The sequence below is a fragment of the Triturus cristatus genome, chromosome 1_1 (assembly GCF_964204655.1).
Source record: "Triturus cristatus chromosome 1_1, aTriCri1.1, whole genome shotgun sequence".
Taxonomy (NCBI): Eukaryota; Metazoa; Chordata; class Amphibia; order Caudata; family Salamandridae; genus Triturus; species Triturus cristatus.
In genome coordinates, this window is record NC_140579.1 from 5,477,558 (window position 1) to 5,496,145 (window position 18,588).

At 42.3% G+C, this 18,588-nt stretch overlaps 1 protein-coding gene across 2 annotated transcripts in view; it reads left to right on the forward strand.

Annotated features, from left to right (window-relative positions):
- Positions 1 to 4,171, forward strand: part of LOC146869083 (uncharacterized) — a 110,964-nt gene extending 106,793 nt beyond the window's left edge. For both annotated transcript variants that reach the window (XM_085654625.1, XM_085599652.1), the window contains one exon: positions 1,403 to 4,171. In XM_085654625.1, the coding sequence (XP_085510751.1) occupies positions 1,403 to 1,931 (529 nt within the window). In that variant the 3' untranslated portion in view covers positions 1,932 to 4,171. The remainder of the gene's footprint in view (positions 1 to 1,402) is intronic.
- Positions 4,172 to 18,588: the final 14,417 nt, after the last annotated feature.

The window sequence follows — 18,588 nt, forward strand, 5'->3', positions numbered from 1 at the left end:
GACTTGTTGGTGTACAGTATTTATTGGTACAGTATTTATTGGTACAGTATTTATTACCTCAAAGTATTTAATTGTCTGTATATATTGCACTGGTATTTATGCCCTGTTATTTATGATCACCCCTATTTATTTCAGCAACAGCAAATATTTATTTGACCTGCACTATTTAAAATTGTATATTGTGATTGACTTATTTATTTTTCCAATCAGCAACTAAGAGAAAAAGATAAAGAAGAATATTTTCATAATTTTTACGGTGTAGAGTCGTTTTTGGAACGGATGCACGCATGGTTATTGTATGGGTATATTGTATGCTTAGCACTGCGCCTGTTTCCTGACCACTCGAGCCAAGCTACCCCATTGTGTTGGGAAGGTCCACCACCACCCTGCGGAGTGGGAGTGGGGCTGTTTCCAACAAGCAGTAATTGAGTCCCTGCTAGCCACCAATCTCAGGCCAACCACTCGCTCTGCCCGATTTGTTGGCTTGTGTAGTAAAGAGACTAAAAAACAGACGGAAGAGACTAGTCGATGACCATATCAATGCTGTACTTAGCCATACCAATTTGTTAGATCTTTTTATTTTAAAACATATTTTTATCTTTTAATGATCCCCAACCTGGCTTTAACAATTCCTGTTTAATCCAGGCGGCCTTAAGAGCTGTTTTGAGATGAACACTTGTATTATGCTTTTAAAGTCTCTTTGTATGCAATGGTTTCCAGTAAATCTGAATGTATTTAATCAAATAAATAAATAAACATAGATGGAAGTGACAACCCCCAGTCAGATGGGACTGGCAGAATCTTTTAGCATGTCCTTCACTAGAATCCATGTTGCCACCACTGCCAGTCCTTGAAAGTCTGCTTAGTGAGTCTTATACACTCTGTAAAAGAGAGATCTCCCTCCACCTATGATCAAATTTCTGGGATGTCAGTCAGTGTAAACAGCAGGTCCATGAGTGGAACCAGGTGTGTGTTGTGTTCACTGCCAGAAACATGCATGGGACATTCCTATTGCAATAGTCTTCTTCTTTGTACTTGTACTTGTGTAAGTTCATTTCCTGTATAGATACTTGTACGTATACATTTCAGACACAGTCTGTGCACTTTTACATCTTAAAGTTACAAAACAGTACACTAGGCTAATTGCACTCCTCCCACCCCTCTGGTGACCCTGCTAAATTCTATACTAAAGGTCATCCTTAGGCCTGATACAGTGGATGAGTAGCTTATGTTCGAGCCATATGAGCGTTGACATTTGATTGTGTAATTCTGTTGACAGTCCTCCTTCTCCATTGACATCTTCAAAACAAATCCACAGGGGGGTCACACTGGGGTCTCTGAATAGAGTTTTCTGTAACTAATAGAATGTCAATGCAAGATAATTGTTTTGTCTCTCCCACAGGTATTATTGCAAGAGTGGAGAAATCTTACATCATGGCCTGGAAACCATTGAACCTGGTGCCAAGGACTGTACACTCTTTGTCAAGAAGTCCTTCACGGCCTGCGGGAGTGTGGGAGTCCTCACCTTTCAGCTTAATGACAGGCAGTCTCAACGCTTGGCCATCCTCTTCTCCAACCCATTCAACAACATTATCTATGATCGCACATTTGGCCTGCACTTCACCAAGACTGGGGCTAGTGCTAGGCAGCTCTATGTAGACATGTATTCCCATGGAGAAAATCTGGAGAACTATATAAAAGCACGCACGGACTCTGTTATTCAATTACCCCACAAGCTCGTTCACAATGGGGTTCAAGTGACGGCCACCATGTCAGCCGAGAGCAAGTCAATCCTGAGAGTAGTCGTTGAAGACTTCAATGAAGACAGACCAGCTGCTGGCAAGGACGACTCTGGCAAGACTTATCCTCGGGGCTACTCTTTACATGTCAGTGACATGTGGCACCACAGCGAAGAATTCAAAATGTTATAGTGGTTCGACCTTTAGATAATACAGATATCAGAAGCCATGGATCATGTCAGAGCAGATTTATTGACAAAACTTCAATGTACATTTTTGTGCTTAAGTTAGCATAACCAAGCTGCAAAAATACATCTGCCATTTTGAATTGACAGCTGATGTGAACCTGGCTTTTAAAAACGCTATGGAAAGTTTTCTGTGTGCATGTTTTTCTCTCTACAGTGCATTTTTTTCATAAAAGAGTTAAAATGGGATTTGTTTTGTGGAAAAGCTTCATGTATTGTGATTCTCGTGCTTCGAAGTAAGCCATAATGGAGATTTTCTAGTAATGTTGCAAATAATCAAGGTTGTTGCTGCCTGCAGCCACAACTGTTTGCTTATTCTTTTTAATAGTTTACTGTTTAGCAGTGTAATGTCATCTTCCCCTTATATGTAGGGTAAAGGGGATACTTGACTATTAATTTTAGATGGGTTCCTAGATAGAACTTGTTTTATGTAATACTATTCCTCAAATGTTGATTGTTTTTTGGCATGTAACTTTTATAGGTACAGCCCATGGTACCACTTCACACCACGCAAATAGCGTCGTCTTCTACTCCTAAAATGCTATGAAATGTGCTTTTCAACCTGAGCAGCCCCTTTGTCAGATTGTTTTTTGTCTTTAATATTTGGAAATTTTTAAAGATGTTTTCTTGCTTTCTCCAGAGACAGACTATGTTGATCCTCTCGCGGATCCTATACTTGGATTTTCTTCTTGACTTATGATATATTGATGCTGATTTAAATTGAATAACCAATTGACTTTTTGTTTTCTGTAATGATTCTTAAATTTGAATAAAATTTCATGGTTTGCACTTTGAATCTTGTTTTCTGTAGGTTTTCTTTATATGCCAAGGGCACTTGTCCCTTGGGACTCAAATAGGCTCGATCTGCCCAATCAGCCATTTTGCAATTTTATTAATGCAAAGCGCTGACAACCCTTTCATAGAGTTTAAATCCCTGTCCATTCCTGTGGGGGACAAGTGTTAATAAGATCCAATGGTGGTCGCCATAATTCACATTTCCATAAGTTCTCCCGTTACCCAACATCAATTGTTTCCCAACTTCTAGCTCTCGGTCTGTTTCTGTATCTTCTGGTAGATGTCTTGTACATTTTGTATATATTTTCAGACCCTTATTTACAATTTAATCTTTGTTAGAGTAGACAACAGGTTCTGATTTTCATGCAATAAAAATAAGAACATGAATGTAACAAATGGAAAGAACAAATGCTTTCTACCTACACCATGTGAGCTCTTCCAGCCTCATCATCTCTGAAATGTCATTGTTGCTATGTAAAGCTCTTGTTATAGAAACGCTACTGAATTAAATAGATGCCGGAGAGGACCACATAATGTACAAATAATCTCCTTCTGCTGTGTGTGACATTTTGTTCAATGCCATAGATTGTATCTCTGATGACATCTGCAATTTTCGCTTAGTGGGAAACGTAGCAAGCAACTACAAGCGAGGATACATTTAGTTCCATATGGTATGTATGTATATGTAATGGCATGCAGCCTTCAACCCATGCTCATAAGTAAATTTAATTAAACGCAGTGGCCAGGAAAGTATTGACATAGTTGCATCTGCAGAAAGTACAGAAGTTTCGGCAGCAATATATACATCTCCTGAGGTGTAATAAACAAATTCCGCATTCTTGGAAAAGTATTTTAGTCATAAAAAACAAGCATTGTCATCTGGGGACACAGATGGCTATCGAACTTGGAGAGAGCTAGTGTGGGCCAGCGTGTATGTGTCCAGATGTCCGGTGTTGGGACCGCGTGATCACTACGTGTGGTCCTAAATAGGTAAGGTATCTAAGCACCAAATTGATGAGTTTTGTCAGGCAGAGAATTTCCAATTAATACCATGTTCAACAATGTGGGTTTCCCAGACCGCGGTGTCTCGTTTCTGGTATATGTCAAAAACCACATATTTAGGATCTTCATGCTACTTTAGTGGACCACAAACACTGGTTGTATTGTTGAGGACATTAAGCTGGATTGCGATGCTGTGTCTTTCAAAATAAGTGATTAAAACACAGTTTTAAACAATATTGCCCTTAGAAACCCTATGTTTAGGTGAAATTTGTTGGATGTGCTTGTCTATAATCCTTGAAGAGGAATGCAATAAAAATAAAAAAAATTGCAAGCAAGGACTGACTCCTCTTGTTCCCTTTGTGCCCTGTAAATAAATCTTTGTTTCTCATACCTTGGTTTTTGTTGCCTCTCATTCTATGTTATAAAGTGTCTAATGTATGACCAATTGGTGGCTGGTCATTTGAGGTGGGCAACTTTGTTTATTAGATGGTGTTTACTTCAGGTGGTGCAGCAAAAGGTCCCCTGGCTGCCAATATTTGTTTCAATAGTTCACCACACTGACAGTAGATATCCATCAACGTGGAGTTGCCCCTTTGCAGATCCGGTATATGTAGTATCGTGCCACAGTTTTCGTTGCTGCCAAGCAGTATGGTTCCTTTGCCTCTGAAAACAAAGAATACAGCATACAGTTCTGTACAATTTAGGGTTGCCTCTTTCCCTCCAACCATGTGTACCTATTAATCTTAGTATCCCATATTTCCTGTCACGAGATGTCTATACTAGTGTTAGAAACCACTCCCATGAGACTCATTTCCCCTGGTGTGATCGAGGGGAGCGGCCCTGCACTGGAATTCCATGGCTGGGGTCCACTTGTCATTAAAGAAGATGGTCCAAAAAACATTAAGGACCACCCTGGGACTGCAGACGGAGGTGGGAGAAGGTGTAATTGTGCACTGGTGCTTTGGACTTGTCTTGGAAACCGAAAAAAGACTCCTGAAGGCGAGGTAAGTACGTGGTAGGCTTTCTTAAGTAGAAGAGTAGCCAGCGGTAAAGACGTGGCTCATCCCAAGCCAGCCTGTCACCAACTGACTCACAGAGAACCCCACAACAGTAAGTGGAATGTGAAATGCACTTGGCACAGTGCTTCACACCACACACATTAAAAGTAGTAGTTACAACACATCCCCTTTCCTAATAACAATAAATGAAAGAGAAGGAAAAGGGATAGAAGAGGGAAAGGAGAAAAAATAAAGAAAAAGAGAAAGAGAACTGAAGTTGTGAATGCAGTCATTGAGAAAAATAAACCAAAGAGAACTCAAATTGCAAAATTAATCATTGAGATATCCCGGAGGATGTCGTCCTCTTCTAAGTCTCACTTCCCTCCCAACAGGAACACAAAGATCAAAGTTGGTGGAATCATCCCCACCGCCCTGGGTAACGGCCACGAACACCAGAATTGGCACTCGAGGAATGGGTCAGTTCACTGTCAGACATTGACATGAAAACATTGTTGGCACCTTGATCATTTTGTTTAAGGACAACATTGTCAACATCATTGCCCTTCTGGTAAAGAGCTACAAGTCTGTAGTTCCATTTATCACCATTCTCAAGAACAACAGAATGAGGTAAGGTACGCAACACTTTGTAGGGCCCCAAGAACTTGGATAGACCTACACCAGTTCTTCCACAACGTATTTTCAGCCAATCGCCAGAACAGATGCATTTGCAAAACTTTCTCTTAGTATGCAAAGTTGTAGAAGAGGAAATGGGAGAAGAACTTTTAATCATGAGAACTTTCATCCAAGTAGGAACAAGTGTGGTATTGGGTTATCTTCCACGCATCTTCTCAAAAGGTGTTTTTCCAGTCACACCATGCAAACTTGAGCGCTAAGCCCACAACATTTCCAAAACCAACAAGTTAACCTCACTCCCACAAGACATGGCCATTTGAATGGTACCTTTAATCAACCTGTTCGCGGTCTCAACCATACCATTGCCTTGTGAGTTATAAAGTGATGTGCGGTTGTGCTTTATACCATATGTGTTCAGAAAAGTATGCATTTCCACAGAAGTAAGCTGGGAACCATAGTCAGTGATTAAGACAGAGGGTAAGCCCTCCTCACCTCAAATTTCTTTCAGAGTGTTGACAGTAATTTTAGTTGTGGTGTCTTTCATAAACTTCACAATCAACCACTTAGTGTGAACATCAATCACTACCATGGCATACCTAGTCACTCGTGGGTTCATTCATGGGACCAATACAATCCAAGCAGATGGTGTGACAAGGTAGTCCATTGTCTGTTATTTGCCCCAAAACTGCTTGCACCCCTACCTTTAAAGGTTTCTCACTTTCTTTGCAAATTTCACATCTCTCCACCCAAACATCCACATCAGAGTCCATTCCAGGCCACCACCAATTCACTCTTAACCTTTTTTATGTTGACCCTCGTGTGCCAATTTGATACGTTTAGTTCTTAATCCTGCAGGATGAACAAATAATTCTCCTCTCATAATTACCATCTTGCCACACACAGACAATTTTTCCAGTATTTTCACAAAAGGTCTAATAGAAGGAGACATTGAACTTTTTCTCAAAATCAAGCGTTTGAGTTCAAGCATGGAGTTACCAGAGCACATTTCTTTAACCCATTCACTCTCAGTGATAGCCTGAGCTTCAAACACGTTCAATACTATCTTGTATGGAAGCTACAACTCCTTCCGTTTCATTTGCTAAAACAGATGACTTCTCAACACCCTCCCATTCAAGAGAAAGTCTTGGCAAGCAATCAGCCTGAACGTTTCTCCAACCATGTATGTACTCTTCTAAGTCTCACTTCCCTCCCAACAGGAACACAAAGATTAAACTGGTGGAATCATCCCGTGGGTAAAGCCACGAACACCAGAATTGGCACATGAGAGATGGGTCAGTTCACTGTCAGACATTGACATGAAAACATTGTTGGCTCCTTGATCTTTGTGTTAAAGGATAGGTGTCAACAACTACATTTTGATTGAGGGACTTCAAATCAATACAGAATCTGAGTTTGCCATCAGATTTTTCCGTGATAACAACCGAAGAAAACCACATGAATCTTTCTACAGGTTCAATAACACCTGAAGACACAATATCTTTAAGCATATTCTTCACAGCTGCTCTGGCTACTAAAGGTATTCTGCGTACCTTGTGTTGTACAGGAAGTGCATCCAGTTTTAATACTATTTTGTGGACGTAACCCTCAAAGCATCCTAATTTTTCTCTAAATACCTCCTTGGCTTCTTCTAGAATGGCTTCCTAGGAAGGATTCTCCACTACCATGACCTGGGTGAATGAGGAAATAGCGTTTACAACGCTGGTAATACCACGCGGGTAGATAACAACATGAACGTTACATCATCCGCGTTGTTACCACGCATTGGCATTACATCACAAGTCGTTTCAATGACTTGTGCTAGATGGCTCGCAACACCAGGGAATGTTTGGATTTTAAATCCAACACATTCCCTGCTGTTGCGCTAACTGGAGTAGGAATAGTAATTTATACTATTCCTAAGTCCAGCGCGCCATCCAGCGCAAGTCGTAGAAACGACTTGCGATGTAAAGCAATGCGTGGTAACAAGGATGTAGCATCCGCGTTGTAACCTACTGTGGGGTAATAGATGGCGTAGTAACGTCATACATTCGGGTGGGTGCTCTGGGGTCAACGATGATACACAAATGATACTGGTGCATCGATCCAAGAATGTGTGGACCATCACTAGCTACATACACTTTCCCTTGTACTGACTTACCTCGAAATTCTATATTAGTGTTCATAAAACCCAAAAGGTTTATGGTTTCCCCTTGATAACCGCCAAGGTTGATGTCTTTAGGAAAAAGTGTTTAAACCTGACCAAAACATGTCAAAGACTGATTTGGGAATGATGGTATACATGGAGCCAGAATCTACCATAAATTGCCCAGATTGTCCATTAATTAAAAAATCTGCTTTGGGTCTATTTCTTCTACCCTTGTCATCAGAGGGATCATCAACACTTCAACATCAAAATGTTATCATTATGAGGAAAAGCCTGCAAATCTTCATGAAATGAGTCATTACAACGAGACATAACTTTTGCATTATCATCTACCATGGCAATACGCTGTTTGAATGGTTGTTTGCACACATTATGGCCCTTGTGTCCACACTTCTGGCATATTTTGTCAATGGCAATGCATTTGTGATATACTGTAAATGGGCTAGGGCAACTTCAATCTAAATAACAGTACATTCAATAATCGCTGATCAATACATAGATAAAAAATTAGTGACACTAATAATTAGAAAAATACAAAATATTTATTACTTCTACACTGTAATGAATCTAAGCAAAAGTGACTGAATCATTATACATGTATGGGATAAAAATTGATAAAAGATAATATTTTGACTACAGACATTGATCCAATAGTTCAGAGTAAATTTGCAAAAAAATATTTCTTCAATACAGTTATTATTCTTATTAGTATCCAGTGAACATATAAATTGTTGGGTGGTTTCCAAGTTGAATGTCAACGCGCGTTTCGGCAGCTCGCACTGCCTTCCTCAGAAGTTCCACCTCCGAAATAGTATGTTCGCTAAATAAGTAGTGATGAAAATAATAGAAGAATGTTCTTGATGTTAGGAAAGTATATATACGGCCAAAGGTACTGAGGGAGCAGATAACTTCCAATCCTCAATGATAATCAGTATGAATTAGATATTGGATTGAATGCTTAACTACGGATTCCCATATAGGGGGAACAACCTTTACAACGCAACTTTTACAACGCACTACCATTACAACGAAACTGTTACAACGCGAGTGCATTGACAACGCAGGACATTACAACGCAAGTCTTTACATCGACTTGCACTAGATGGCGTGCTAACATTAAAAATAGAGTCGTTTACTATCCCAACACCTTCCCTACTGTTACGTGGACTGGAGTTGGAATAGTAAATTACACTTTTTTAATGTTAGCACGCCATCTAGTGCAAGTCGATGTAAAGACTTGCGTTGTAATGTCCTGCGTTGTCAATGCACTCGCGTTGTAAAACTTTCGTTGTAACAGCATGCCTTGTAACAGCATGCGTTGTAACGTCATACATCCCCATATAGTTTCAAACATTGGTAGGGGAAACCTTTAGGGGCCAGAGAATAGGGCTAAGAAGGCCAAATATCTTCAAACAGTTTTCCTAAAGTATACTAGATATCAATAATAGTTGCTTATGGATGAGTTGCTAATCCAAAGGGTTACAAGACCTCTGCTGTGTATCAAAGAGAAAGGAAACAGTCTAAAGGATGTACAGGGCCAGTTATACCAACCATTAGGATGAGAGCAAAAGGGCCAGCAGCTCAGAGACTCATGCTGATGTGTGCCATGCTTCCAATGGCGACGAAAAGTATTTGTGATAGTCAGGATTGTGAAAAGAACTACCACATCTATAACAAAATCTAGATTGTTGTTTATTTCTTTGGACAGGTTTACCATACTAAAATACTGCAATTTATTTTTTTATTTATTTTATTTATTTGATTTAGTTCTCTACTGAGAACAACAAATAAAACGATAAAACAATAAAATTACATTTATAATTAGAAAAATTGTGAACGCTTATCCTAATACAAGTTTAAAAAAGTTTTTAAAAATTTAAACAGATTATTGCATACAAATTTATTGGGAGGTGATTTAAGAATGGAAATCAAACTCTATACACTTGTAGAGTTACACTCTACAATTGTTTGAATTGGTTTTAAAAATCGCTTTCTGGCGACGACTACTGTGGAGTTAGGACAAACAAACAAAATATGCATCAGATCTTGAACTCCTCCTTTGCAAAGGTCACATAAACTGCTGGGATTATTGCCATTTGTCCATTTACAGAAAAAAGATTTGAGAGGGAGGATCCCAAACCGAAGTAAAATCATACAACGCTGGGCGCTGTGTCTTAAAGTGAAAGTAAGATATTGTTGCCTTTGTTTAAATTCAATTGACTCAGCATATGCCCTATAACATTGCAATTTTGTACAGTGCTGGAAATCGAGATCGTAGCTTATCCTTGGAGTCAAGTGTTTTAAAAAGAGTTTCAAATGTGCTGGGGTCCAGGTTTTCAGCAGATTGATTGTACATTCTGACAACTTCAGTGCAAACATTACATTTCGATAAAAGACATATTTTGAGGATCCTTCGTCAAAGATTTCCTGTTTTAGTAGAGCTCTTAAAGAACCTTGTTCAGCATGTAAAATGTTATATGCCCATCAAATAATACTAGTGATTCCTCTAGCGAATGTACTAGTTAGAGAAAACACGAGGCGCAGGACTTGCACAGGTACAGCTTGAGACATTTTGGTTAATTTCCGAAGAATGTTGCTTTCTTTGAGTTGTATTGGATGCCATTGATTTATTGGAATATGCTCAAGAGCGTATGAAAGAACTGGAGGGATCTTGATACTAAAAACCTTTAAAAGGGTTGAGTGCCTATGCCCGGTGGAAGAGTATAATCTTTGGAGAGCCCCGGCATGATCATCAGCTTTGGAGGACAGGTGCTGGAGATGGAAATGATTTTTTAAAGTTTGAGAAAAAATACGACCTAAATAGATGTATTCGTTCACTATTTCTAACAGTTGCCCTCCTAAGGTCCAGTTATATTTTACGTATCTTGCTCTGCCTCGAAAAGGAACTATTATTGTCTTGTTAGGGACCAAAAAACACATTTCTGCATATAACGCAAGTGCGTGCAAGTTCCTTTGGAGGCCGAACGGAGTAAGATCAAGGATAATCACATCATCTGCTTACAACAATGTATGAATTTTGTGCTGTGATATTTTTGGAGGGAAATTAGCTATCTGCATAAAACAATCTGGGAGATCACTAAGGTAGAGGGAACATAGTAGAGGAGCTAAAAGACACCCTTGTCTTAGTCCAGTCGATGTTTTAATTGGGGATGTGAGGCCCTTCCCTTTCCCCAATAATACTTGGCACAGGTTTCGGAGTGGAGTGACATAATTATATGTAATAAGTTATCCAGGATTCCCAGATTTTTTAGCTTACACCAAAGTGTTGGTCTGTCCACTCTGTCGAATGCTGTTGAGAAATCAACAAAGACAGAGTAGACGACCTGTGATTTCGAGACCACATATTTATCAATTATTGTTTGTAACATCGTGAAGTTATCAGTTACAGAATGTTTGTTGCGAAACCCAGCTTGGTTAAATGGGATTGATCCAGTTGAGAAGGACCACTCTTTAAGATGGTCCAATACACAGGCCGCGAAGATCTTTCCTGTCGCATCGAGCAGGGCGATCTGTTGGTAGTTGCCGGGAGACAGTCGGGAGCCCTTCTTATAAATAGGGATAATTATACTTCCTTTCCACGATTTGGGAATTTCACCAGTGGTGAAGCTATGGGAAAAGAGGGAGGCTAAAAACAAACTCCACTCCTTTGGATTCTTTTGGAGCACCTTTTTTGGAATTTGATCTGGACCCATTGCTGCAGATGTTCTTGCATTTCTTATATGAAGTTCAATTAGAGATTGTGAAGGGGCGGGATCATCGAGAGTAGTGACCCGTTATAGGCCGATCTCGCAGCTTCCAATGCCAGCAAAAATCGTTGAGAAGGCTATGAATAGTCGGCTTAGCACCTATCTTGAAACTAACCATATACTTGACTAAACGCAATTTGGTTTTAGAGCCGAACATAATACGGAATTGCCTCTAATTAGGTCCTTAGACGAAGTTAGGGAGGCCTTGGACGGTGGTGGGAAGGCTGTGATGATCGTGTGGGACCTTTCGGCAGCTTTCGACACGGTCCATCATGTGGTTCTGATGGACTGTCTGTCGGAGGTGGGAGTACAAGGGGCGGCTTGGAAACTGCTACATTCTTTTCTCTCCGACAGATCCCAGACTGTCAATTTGGGTAACCATAAATCTGATTCCTTCTGTCTTCCCTGTGGGGTCCCTCAGGGATCCTCACTAAGCCCCACCCTTTTTAACATGTATATGATTCCGCTGGCTGGTCTTATAAAATCTCATGGCTTTCAGCTTACGTCTTATGCGGATGACACTCAATTAGTGTTATCATTTAAGGATGGCAAGGAATATCGTCACTGTCTCCTATTGGAGTCCTGTGCTTTTCCTCTTGTAGCAGACTTTCTTCTAGACTGCTGTTGGTGTTAGAAGAGCGAAACTGCTGGGTGTTAGAGGATTGACGGTACCCCTGTTGATGATAAGGCTGGTACCGGTTAGATTGAAATGAGGATCTTTGATGGAACTGACCTCTTGATCTTCCACGAAAAGACTGAAATCTTCCTTGTTACAAGGACCCAAAGGCTTTTGCGGTGTCTGTGTCCGCTGTTATTCCTTGCAAGGCATCATCGATATGCTTTCCGAAAAGATTTTCCCCATCACAGGGCATGTCCACGATCATCGTTTGGACTTCGGGCCGGAAAGACGTAGCCTTCAGCCACCCTTGTCTCCTAAGCGCTACACCTCCAGCCATCTGTCTGAATCCTATCGATGAGATATCCATGGCTATATCGATGGACTCGAAAGCTGCTCTAGCTCCATCTTGCAGGATTGTTGACGCCTCTTCTTTTTTGTCATCAGAAAGATGAGACGAAAGTGGAGCGATGTCCGACCACATTTGTCGATATCGGCTGACAAGTGCCAATGCATTTGTGGCTTTGATCGAAGCTGCTGCCAGCACCGCAAAGCATTTTCCTGCGCCATCCATCTTTTTTCCCTCCTTGTCCGGAGGAGCCGACAAAGCAGAGGCCGGGTTCTTGGAGCGTCTCTGCGCCGCCTGCATAACTACTGATTCAGGTTGAGGATGACCAATCAGGCACGCTGGGGATGTTTCGGGGGCACAATACTTTTTCTCAATCCTAGGAACTGAGGCTGCAACCGTGGCAGGATTCTTCATAATCTTCAGCCCCTCTTCCCAGATGTGGTTAATTATAGGTATTGACCTAATAGATTCCTTAAAGTCATAACGGAAACACTCATTTTCCTTTACCGGCAGAGGAAGTTCGAACCTCTTGGAAGCTTTCTCCATTAAATCATGAAAGCCATCGATGTCTTCCGGCGGTGAAATTGCCGGAGATGGAGATGGTGATGGTGAAAGAATAACATATTGATTCCACTCATTGTCCCCTGGATAGTCTTGTAGTAATTCCCCTTCCTCTGGCTGTTCCTCCTGTTCGCTTTCCACAAAGTCATCCCAATAGTTATAATTTTAGGGGTACACACTTTTTGCACCAGAGGTGGAGGTTGAATCGCCGGAGTCTGAACCACCGGCTGTGGAACACTTGTGGTGATGGAAGCAGAAGTATTGGCATCTGGGAAACAACGATAGTAGTCATTAATCATGTGCCTTAGGTCAGAGACTAGAGAGATAGGCATGGATATTGTGTCCTCTCTGACATTATCATCCTATTCCTAATCATAATTGTAGGCTTGCTGGAACGATTCATACCTCTTGGAGCCTTGTACTGGGCGATCTGTAAAACAAATGTTCCTCCTGAACTTCCTGGTATTCCTCCTTATCTGTCTCCTGGTTTTTAATATGAAGCTGCGAGGGGCTATAAGCCACTTCGTCTGCACCATCATCTTTTGACTCCTGTAAATCCAATAGTTTAGACGGGGGAAGCGGCGAGATCTTGGTCCATGAGAATTCTGTAGTTTTCGTTTCCGTAGACAAGCCCATTGACGGATGGAATCTCTTTATGGAGACGGTTGATCTTGTCGTCGGCGATTTAAAATTTTTTGAAAACGAGGTTTGCACACTTGTCGTTGATGGTGTCGTCGATGACGCCGCCATCGACTGTCCCGTCGACGACGATGTTGTCCTCGTAGATGCTGTCAATGATGCAGTCGGCGTCGAGATTGTCGTCGTCGACTACGCTGTCGTCGTCGAGGTCGTTGACGTCTTCTTCGGCGTCATGACAGAAGGCACTCTGGTCTTCGATGACGGGAGCAACGATGGAGTCTTCGTCTCTGAAGGCTTTTTAAGAGGTGTATGAGGCAAAGAAGAGGACGATGGCTCTTTCACTTTAGATTTTTTACTTTTCTGTTTCTTCACCTCAGCTCTTTCCTCAGAGAACTTCCTCTTATGTTTTTTAGAGGAGTGTCCTTTTCCTTCATCAGACTCAAGAGTCTGAGGTGGTCTTCTTTTTCTGTAGCCATAATAACAGGCGAGCCTCCCTGTCTTTTAGGGTTTTAGCTGAAAAGGTGCAACAGTGTTTGCACTCCTTGGGGACATGCTTAGGGTAAAGGCAATATAAGCAGTCTTTGTGGGGGTCCTTAGAATATAATCCGGCCTTCCCGCAAGATTTGCAAGATCTGAATAGCCTCTTCTTAGAGCTGTCAGACATGTTGAATAATTAGAGGAAAAAACAGTACCTCAATCCAAAGCTGAAGAAAAGGTCAAAAGTTCACCAAGTAACCAGAAAAACTGAGCAGAGCTCAGGGAGACTCCTTCTCACACGACTGCGGTTGGAAATCTGAGGTATGGTGGCTCTGCTGGGGAGTGTGATGTCAGGGCTGGCAGCTGATTGGCTGACGTGTGGACCCCATAACGAGGTGGATAGACTACCAAACTATTTACTTCCCTATGGTATTTCTAGGCAGTTTTTTATTTTACTGCTGTTGTTATTCTTTTACCGTGAGACTCCCACCATGACGATGGGGAAGATACAAGCATGTGAATCTATGAAAGATTCTATACTGGAGAAAGTTGTGAATACATGAAGTACTGACTTATAGGTGTGCAGATCTGTTAGCATATCCACTTTGTGTACGCATATGAATGAACTATTAGTTGATCACGGACATTTTCATCTGACATTGTTCCAAATTTACATTTTAAAAACAATTCTCTAAGTTTGGATACAAAGTCATCAATAGATTGATTCTCCTCTTGACAGTGAGTGTAGAACTTATAGCGATTCATGACAATGTTAATCTCTTTGACAAACCTACATTCCAAACGTTTTTTAGCTTCAGCATAGACATCTTCAATTGGATCATCATTAGGTAGGGTGACAGTAGGTAAGTATTTAAATAAGCGTTGACCCTCCTTGTCTAAGTTGCTCAATAAAAGGGCTTTTTTCCTTGCAGCACTGAACTCAGTGCCATCCAAAGCTTCTAAATAGTTTTCAAAGATGGGTAACCAATCATCCGATTCAATAGCAAGTGGACCAGGAGAAGATAAAGAGATGGGAGGAGAGATAATTTCTCCTGAAGAGTGCAGCGTAAAGACACCAAAAGAACATGGAGTATGAAGAGGGTAGCTGTGAAAGGTATGGTAAAATTATACAATAGTGGTTGTATGAAAATGAAGAAAAAAAAATTAAAGTATAACCGATGTACCAATGCAGGTATAAGTTAATAATTGAAAGTACTGAGAGTTTAAGAGACAAAGTGTGTGAATCACTGTAAAATGGATTCACAGTTGTAAGAAGAGTGTAAACCGCAAACTGTGGTCATTGCTCTGTTAAGGTGCACATAGTGAATAAAACCGGAGAGGCTTGCTGTTTCGATGGTGTAGTAATGAAGCTAGCTGCCCACTAAAATGTAATCCGGTGAAGGTTGACTCACTTTTGATCAAACGATTGGATGGGTGGATGGGTAGATGGATGAGTGAAAGGATGGATGTATGAGTGAAAGGGTGGATGATAGGCAAGTGAATGGGTGGATGTATGAGTGAAATGATGGATGGATTGATGAATTGACAAGTGAAAGAGTGAATGGATGGACGAATGAGTGAAAGGGTGAATGTAAGAATGGATGAGTGAGTGAAAGGGAGGGTAGATGGACAAAATAATGGCTAGATGAGTGAAGGAGTGAAAGGATGGATGAGAGAAAGGATGGATGGATGAGTGAAAAGATGGATGAGTGATAGGGTCAATTAATGGATTCATGAGTGGATGAGTAGATATATGGGTGGGTTGATGGATGGAAGGATGGCTAAGTGAAAGGGTCGATGGAGAGGGAAAGGGAGTTTGGGTGGATGACTGAAAGGGTGAATGGGTTGAAGGATGAGTGACTGGGTGGATGGATGAGTAAGTGAAAGGATTGGTGCATGGGTGAAAGGGTAAATTGCTGTATGGATGAGTGGATGGATGGGTGGAAGAGTGGATGGATGATTGTACGGATGGATAGGGTGAAAGGGTGGATGGATGGATAATGGATGGATGAGTGAAAGGGTGGATGGAGGGGTGGAGGAGTGAAATGATGGATGGAAAGATACATGATGGATGGAAGGATACATGATGGATAGGTTTGCAAATGGTTGAATATGTTTGGATATGGATGGGCTTACTTATATACTAGTATGCAACCACCTCTGATGTGTCTATAAAAATTACCTTTTGTCCTGAATCTTGACCTCCTGTCCTGAATTTTTTTCCTGAATTTTGACCCTTTGTCCTGAATTTTTACGCTCACCGTCCTGAATTTGCACCCATGCCAGTTGGTCACTGTACTCTCCTTGCTGTGGTGGGCTGCACATTTAAAGGTGTGATGTTTACCCAGTGCACAGGTGTCCTTTTGACCTGCCTGGGCTGGGTTCAATTGTGAGGGGAAGTGGATGTTTAATTTTTAGGCCAATGTTTTCATTGACTCGTGCACGTCCCTTGGGTTTCTGCATGTGGCGTGGAACAAGGTTTTCTCTGATTGGGTTGAGTTACTGTGTTACGCTCTCCTTCTGGAAGATTGTGGTGTTTGGGCTCCTTTTTTGTGCAGATTCCATTGGGCATTTACCTGTGGTTTGGGTGCAGCTGCTTCTGATACAGCATGCTGGAGGTAGTTGGAGGGTCATTTGGACTTTGTGTGCTCTGTCTGATATGGGTAACGCTAATGAACTCAATGGATTTTTCCCTACGGAATGGGGTTGTGTGGTTGCTTCTTTCTGAAGTTTTGTGGATGTCCCTGCCCAAAACATGTGAGAAACCTGGCTCCCCTCACTGGAGTATTTGCCTAGTTTTGGAACCATGGAAGGGTCTCCATTTGGTGGAAATCCTGGGGTTGGTGAGCCTTACATAGCTGGACCTGGGTGCTGGTTTTATGCACCAGTTGGGGCCTGCCCTGCCCCCTCATCAGACTGTCTTCCCCCCAGGGGCATGGTCAGCCAACCCGCTCCAGGGGATCAACAGTGGAGGGGGCCTAGGCCCCTATAGGCACCTGGATGGCGAACTCCAGTGAGGATTCCTGTACAACATAGTATGGCAGCCTTAAAAGCTGGCTTGGTGAAAACTAAAATTAAGTTAGCTGATTTTTTAGAGTGCCACAAACTAGACATGATATGTATAAGAGAAACCTCCGGCCCTGACCTGGTCTCCACGATCTCAGCCAGGTATTCCATCTTTAGGCTACACTGAATGGGAAAGAGGGGTTGGGGACTAGCTATGATCTACCGTGACCAACTGACTGCCAGTTTCTCAGGTGTTTCCCCAATGTTTGAGTGCGAAGGACTTTTTAAAAAAATTCAACTCAATAAAAACAGTACATTCAACTGACTTTTAATTTACAATCCAGCAGCCTTCAGCCAGTTAGTGGAATCTAAAGTTAATTTTGCAGACTACACAGTCCTTGGAGACTTTAATTTCCATGTGGATAAAGACTCAACTACTTATTGATATAAAAAAAGTTATTGAAAAAAGTTAAAGATGTAGCTTTTCAGTCAAGCGCAGACTAGAGTTCTTTAGTCCCAGACCTATGGGGTGTATAAATCCCTAGCATGTGGACAATCAAAATGGAGTAACCTAGTGCTCTATAAAATTTGAACATAACATATAACATATCATAACATATGAGGGCTGGCTTAGGCCTAGCTCAGCTGGTCGATGCCCCAATTTACGTGGCGGGCCACCTGCTGGATGGGATTTTTTCAGATAATCCCTTCCTCCATTCTATGTAACATACAACAATATCTCAACAGGTGATACTGAAGGGTCGTGGCCAAGAGCATGGCCGAGTGAGACGCTAATCTTCGGAGCTCTCCGGCCGGAGCCTTAATCCTTCAATATCCTGCCGCTTTGCGGAACTCATGAACCACTGTAACAGATCCTGCATGTCCCGCGACACCCCAGTGGCATTAGAGGTGGACCCGGGCCCCAGAGGGCCACGCTGTGGTGGTGTTGGGCTGTGCGGCGCGCTCCCCTGCCTGTGTCGATAATGGCAGACAGATGCATGTGAGGCCCTGCTGTGTGGTGATCGTGGACCGGGGGACAGGTGGCTTGCTGCTTGCCTGATCCAGTCGTAGGGGCCTGCCGGTATTCCAGACCATGCTGGTTTCCTGGCAGAGGGGGAGGGGCCCCAGAGGAGGCAAGATCTGGTAGCGCCTCACTGGAACTGAGAACGTGGGTTTGAGTGCCGCTCCTTGACATATTGCCCCAGCGTGCGGATATCTCCGATGTGGTCCCCGAGGGCAGCGGGATCCTCGGAGCTCCGTGTGGGCCGGGACTTGTGCGGAGGTGGACTGCAGCTCTCCGAGGCCCTGCATGTCCTGGCAGTAGCGCCTCTGTGACTGCACCTTTGATTGCCTTCCTCGGCTGGGCTGACTACTGCTACGGTGAGTGACATACCATCCCCCCGAGGCTGGAACCAGGGGGGGTGAGAAGCGGTGGGGAGCCAAGGGCCACCTGATCCGTAGGTGATTTTGGTCCTGAGATACCGTGCATGAGGTGTTAGGATAGGCCTTTGGACCCTTGCCTGCCCTGTCCCCCCACGTATTTCTGTATCACTGTCCTGGCTTGAGCTGGACAGGTCAGGGAGGGGCCCTGACCTGG